This window comes from Myotis brandtii, unplaced genomic scaffold (assembly GCF_000412655.1).
Source record: "Myotis brandtii unplaced genomic scaffold, ASM41265v1 scaffold74, whole genome shotgun sequence".
NCBI lineage: Eukaryota > Metazoa > Chordata > Mammalia > Chiroptera > Vespertilionidae > Myotis > Myotis brandtii.
Genome location: NW_005370944.1, coordinates 825,057 through 830,964, shown reverse-complemented (window position 1 = coordinate 830,964; position 5,908 = coordinate 825,057). Strand labels below are relative to the sequence as shown.

Genomic DNA, 5,908 nt, shown 5'->3' with positions numbered 1-5,908 from the left:
GGTTGGGGGGGGGGGGTGTGAGGGTTTATGTGAGGAGACCCTCCACATCCAAGTGACAAACTCCAAAGAGATTATTAAGAGGCCCTTGAAGGGAAGCCAGAGAATAAGACCCCCCTGCCCACCCCGATCTCAGGACTCAGCTACTAGTCTGGGTGCTTCCCTTTCTGGAAAGGAGAGGCAAAAGGGATCTTTGTCAACAGTACCTGGGGGGTTGGCTGGGTTGGTTCCACTGAGGGCTGGAGAACCGCTGGCTGCGAGGGCCCAGGGAGCTGGGTGACAGGAACCGTTGTTGCTGCATTTGTCTGCTTGGGACAGATTAAAGGAGTGAGGTGAGTAGGACACCATTAGTTGGCCATGTGGGAGGCAAACCCACAACAGGGAGGGTGATATGCCCCTGCCTATGAGGAGTACTCCCTCTGGATCTCCCTCTGTAGCTTTTCAGCCAACAAGCCTCAGGCTCTGAGCAGTGTAAGGCCTAACCTAGGATCCCTGGCCTTTTTGGGTCCAGAGCTCCTGGCACTGCCCTGCCCTCTTCAGGAGGAGCCCAGATCATGGACCCTAAGAGGAGAATTGGTGGCTTCCTCATCTTACCCCCACCCCTCAAGTTCACATTAAGACTGTCCCTTTGAGCCCTAGTCAGTTTGGCTCAGCGGATAGAGTGTCAGCCTGAGGACTGAAGAGTCACAGGTTCAATTCCAGTCAAGGGCACATACCTGGGTTGCAGGCTCGATCTCTTGTAGGGGGTGTGCAGGAGGCAGCCGATCAATGATTCTCTCTCATCATTGATGTTTCTATCTCCCTCTCCCTTCCTCTCTGAAATCAATAAAGATATATTTTTAAAAAAAATAAAAGACTGTTCCTTTGAGCCTGGCCACTGTGGCTCAGTGGTTGAGCATCAACCCATGAACCAGGATGTCACAGTTCAATTCCCAGTCAGGGCACATGCCCGGGTTTCAGACTCGATCCCCAGTAGGGGGTGCACAGGAGGCAGCCAATCAAATGTTTCTTTCTCATCATTGATGTTTCCATCTCTCTCTCCCTCTCCCTTCCTCTCTAAAATAAATAAAACATATTTAAAACAACAACACAAAAAGATTGTCCCTTTGAGAACTGCAGATTCTCAGTCTTGCCAAGGCTCCTTGCCCCAGAGACCCCAGCACCACCCAGAGGACCCAGAGACTCATAAAGAGGACATGCTCACCAACCTCTGAGAAGGGGTTGAATTCAGCCAGGCCACCTTGTGGAGCATTGGTCAGCTGGGTCACAGAGGGATCCTGAGGAGGTAAAAAAGAGCCATTAGACACTGAGGAGAAGGAGGACAGACATAACCACCTCAGGGCCAGCAGGCAATCCCAGAGAGCCGGCTAAGTGAGGCCGCTGATGGCCCTTCCTAGTGTTCTGAACAGCCTCTTCTGAAGACTCCTGTGCCCGGCCCCTGCCACAGAGAGCTGCAATCTCTTTCCTCTTTCTGGAAAAGGAGGGGTTCAGCCCAGATGACTTTCCAGAAGATACAAAGCAAGCTTTATACTCTGAGGCCTGGGAATCAATAGAAAAAAGGTGTTCTTGTTAGTGCCCTTCATGGATTCATAACGGTTCCTAGTATTTACCTCCAGGGAGTGGGGTTTTATGGTGGGGGTGGGGGTGGGGGTGAATGGGTGGATATTTTTCACTTTATAACCTTTCTGTAATGTTTTATTTATTATTTTATTCCTCTTATTTTTAAAAGGACAGCTACAGGTCTTAGAACAAAAGCATACTGCTAGGTGCTAGTGCTGACTGATTAAATCAAGCGTGCTTACTAGGAATAAAGAGATATAAAGGGCTCAGATAAAAAGCCAGGGAAATGTTTTTGGTTATTTTTTTCTCTCGATTCTTTTAAAAAATACAAAAAGATCCTCAGAACACAGCTTGTCCTAAGTGTTTAATCTTCCCTTTCCCATCTGATCTCTGCCAAGGCCAGCCCTGCACAGGGCTCCCTGCACCCTCTTCACCCAAGCAGCCTCGCGGCTGACCTGAGGCCAGTCTGTCTTCATCCTGCCCTCACCCAGCAGAGCTCCTACACACTCCCCCTTCTCCATACATATAGGTATGGGGCTCAACACAATGCCTGGGTTTTGGGAGAAACAGCTGTGAAGAGTAAGCAGATTGCCACTGGACTCTGTCAAGGACCCTGTTACAGTCCTCACCTAGGCTCCCCTGTCTGCACACTTCACCCCCCATCACTCACTACTCATCCAGATGCTCCTGTCCTTCCGGCCCAGCCTCACCTCCACCAGGAAGCCTCCATAAGTTGGATTTTTAAACACAATGTTAACATTAAATAGGCCCCATGGAACCCCCTAATTTTTCTATATGGAAAAAGACAATAGGGTCACCATAAACAAATCCTGTCTCCACTAATAGGCTGTAAATTCTGCACCAGGTGCCTAGTTCATACTCTGGCTTCCCAGTGCTTCGTGAAGGTCTGTGTAGAGCAGAAGCTCAAGTAATGTCTGCGAGTAAGTGCTGCATGTTGTAGGCCAGGGGTGGGCAAACTTTTTGACTCGAGGGCCACAATGGGTTCTTAAACTGGACCGGAGGGCCGGAACAAAAGCATGGATGGAGTGTTTGTGTGAACTAATATAAATTCAAAGTAAACATCATTACATAAAAGGGTACGGTCTTTTTTTTTTTTAGTTTTATTCATTTCAAACGGGCTGGATCCGGCCCGTGGGCCGTAGTTTGCCCACGGCTGTTGTAGGCCCTCTGCTTTCTCTAGGAGGCACTGCCCAAATGCTAGGGCATAGAGAAGGAGCATCTGCATCACAGCAGCAGCCTTGGGGCCGAGAAACACCTTGCCTGGGAAGAGGAGCCTGGAACAGGAACACTCTGGGAGACAAGGATACTTCCCATCTGAGAACACCTGGGCTCTTCTGAAAGTTGTGGGTGGCTTCAAGAGAAGCTGAGGCCTAGGGATAGAGGTAGGGAGGAGGAGGGACTGAGGAAGGGAGCTAACATTTACTGAGTGTCTACTATGTGCCAGGCTTACTACACCAGGATGCTACTGTGAAATTCTAGTCACCCCAGAACTGGCCACTGTGTCAAGCCATCCAAAAAGAAGGTTCTACTAGCCTCTCTCAACCTGGTTCCTCAAGAGAATTAAGCCCTACTATCCTAAGGCATCCACTGTCTGCCATGACTTGACTTCTCTCCCGTGCATCTTGAACCATCCTGGTTATATCCCATCCTTGAGAGAATGGAGAAAACAGTCAATCAATTTCTGTGTCCTGTGGCTCAGCTGAGGATCCCTGGCTGAGAAAAGCTACACCCTCTCCTCCTCATTCCACCTCACGACCACCCTGTGAGGGAGGAGTATTAATAGTTTGCAGCTGGAGAAAGCCTCCACTCAGAGAGGGGAAGCAGCTCGTCCAAGATTTCAGAAGTAGTGCTGAACCTGACTCTGAATCCAAGGCTGTCTGTCTCCAAAGACAAAAGTGATAAACCTGGGAGGGAAAGACCCAGTTCTACCTTGTTTAGCAGTGCACCCCAAAAACCTGGAATAGCGCCTGACAAATGGAAGGTGCACCATCAATGTGTGGTTGAATGAACCCCACTCTAGAAGGACACTGACGCAGGCACTGTGAGTGACCGGGATAACTGCTTCTGCTCATTTCTTTATTCCTAGGCCTCAGAGAAGTCCTTCTTGGGAAACACCCTTTGTAGGACACATGCAGAGAGTCTTGTGACTAAGAACCACACTGACTGGCCTGAATGAGGATCCTCAGCTTTTACTCTGAGTCACAAATAAGAAGTCAACAACAGCAATCTTCTTTTCCACTCACCGAGCATTAACTAATTCATAAGTGGGTCAAGTAGTTATTTAAAAGGATAGTGAGCCCTAGCTGGTTTGGCTCAGCGGATAGAGCGTAGGCCTGCAGACTGAGGGGTCCAGGTTTCAATTCTGGTTAAGGGCACACGCTCAGGTTGCAGGCTCGGTCCCCAGTGGAGGGGGGCATGGGGGCTCGGTCCCTAGTGGGGGGCATGCAGGAGGTAGCCGATCAATGATTCTCTCTTATCATTGATGTTTTTATATCTCTCTCCCGCTCCCTTCTTCTCTGAAATCAATAAAAATATATTTTAAAAATAAACAAACAAACAAACAAATAAATAAATAAAAGGATAGTGAGAGCTAAGTTTCACCTACAAAGAAGTAACCTAAAACCCCCTCAATGCCAAAGGCCCCAGACTGGCTAATGCCTTTTACTTAATTTATAACAAAATGCTCCTGAACTCATTTTCATTCAGTTAACATTAGGTACACACTAAGATGAACAAGGCACAGCTCTTGCCTTCTGGAGTCCACGATCTGGTAGCTGAGACATGCACAAGAACCCAGGGCAGGATGAAGACAGGAAGGGAGGAGAAGAGAGGTCTAGGCAGGGCTTTGAGGAGGGTAGGGTTCCAAGAGGAGGGGAGGAAGGTGAGCAAAGGCCCAGTGAGTAAGGCTCACCACAGCTCTGGGGCAGGGGAACACTTCCATGTCATTAGGGTGTGAGGGACCCAAGAGAAAAGAGGCAGAGTTAGGCTGGAGCTCTTCCAGGAGGGGCCTTGAAACACACACTGGTTTTCCGTGGTTTGGCAATGTCTTCCCACGTGGTTCACAGGTCCTGCTGTGAGCTAGCTCTCTGGGACTTTTCCTTGTTTTCCCATCCTACACTCTACCCAATAAACCCTACTGTGGGGTTTATTTCTGGCTCCAAATAAACATTAAATAAATACCTTATGGGCTAAAAAACACTCCGCCATTCTATCTGGGAGACATGGAGTCTCCAATACTTTAGAAGCTCTCTGAAGTCCTATTTGCTTTAGAGGCTATGTCACAGAACAAGAAAAAACAATCACCCCCAGACAGGCTGACTGGGTCCCAAGTGTACCAAGAGCCACAGTTAACCTTGGTACTTCGACCCAGAACCTAAGAATTCATCCTAAAGAAATATGACAAAAACATATAAAAATCTGTATCTGCAAAGACATTTATTGCACCAGTATTTACAATAGTAGAAAAAAGCAGAAAACAACTTAAATATCCAATGACAGTAAGCACAAGCATGTTTTGGTACACATTCCCTCGATGGCCTAAGCAGCCATTAAAAATTACAGCAGTGGCCCTGGCCAGTGTGGCTCAGTTGGTTGAATGTCACCCCATGCATCAACAGGTCATTTGACTCCTGGTCAGGGCTCATGCTGAGGTTGCAGATTCAATCCCCAGCAGGGAGCATGCAGAAGGCAGCCGATCGATGTTTCTCTCTCTCTCACTCTCAAATCAATAAAAACATATCTTTGGTTGAGGACTCAAAAAAACAACAACCACCACAGCAGAGAAGAAACACAGAGGAGAAGGTGATGTAAAGACAGAAGCAGAGACAGAAGTGATGCGGCTACAAGCCAAGGAAGCCAGCAGCCGGCAGAAGTTGGAAGAGGCAAAGAACACTCCTCCTGAAAGCCTCCAGAGGGAGCACGCCCTCCCCCTACCTTGATTTCAGACTTGTAGCCACCATGGCGGTGGGAGAATACATTTCTGTTGTTTTAAGCCACTAAATTTGCGGTAATGTATGACAGTGGCCACAGGAAACTCACACGCATGCTAATGATGATCAGCCCTAAACACAGAAGCCTCAAATCTACAGCCAACAGTCCCAGGATTCTACAATTAAAAGCCTGGGTTCATGCCTCTGCCAATTAAACAGTCAATATGGGGCAGAAAAGATTACAGACAACCCCTTCACAGCGAGGGCTGCCCTGCCCTCCCCACCAGCCATCTCAGGCCTACACCTGCTCTAGAAGACCAATTCCTTCCTCTGCCTCCCCCACCCCTTCCCAGAAGCTCTGCATCTGCCTGTTCACAATGTAGGCACACTGGGATCTCACT

General features: G+C 48.4%; 1 protein-coding gene across 2 annotated transcripts in view; it reads right to left on the bottom strand.

Moving 5' to 3' along the window:
• SCAMP2 (secretory carrier membrane protein 2) overlaps positions 1–5,908 on the bottom strand; it is a 32,937-nt gene that overhangs the window by 17,275 nt on the left and 9,754 nt on the right. Inside the window, exons 2-3 of one of the 2 annotated variants that reach the window (XM_005882763.2) lie at positions 1,206–1,274; positions 204–305 (exon numbers count right to left, since the gene is read on the bottom strand). In XM_005882763.2, the coding sequence (XP_005882825.1) occupies positions 204–305; positions 1,206–1,274 (171 nt within the window). The remainder of the gene's footprint in view (positions 1–203; positions 306–1,205; positions 1,275–5,908) is intronic. The other variant, XM_005882764.2, reaches the window with a different exon arrangement.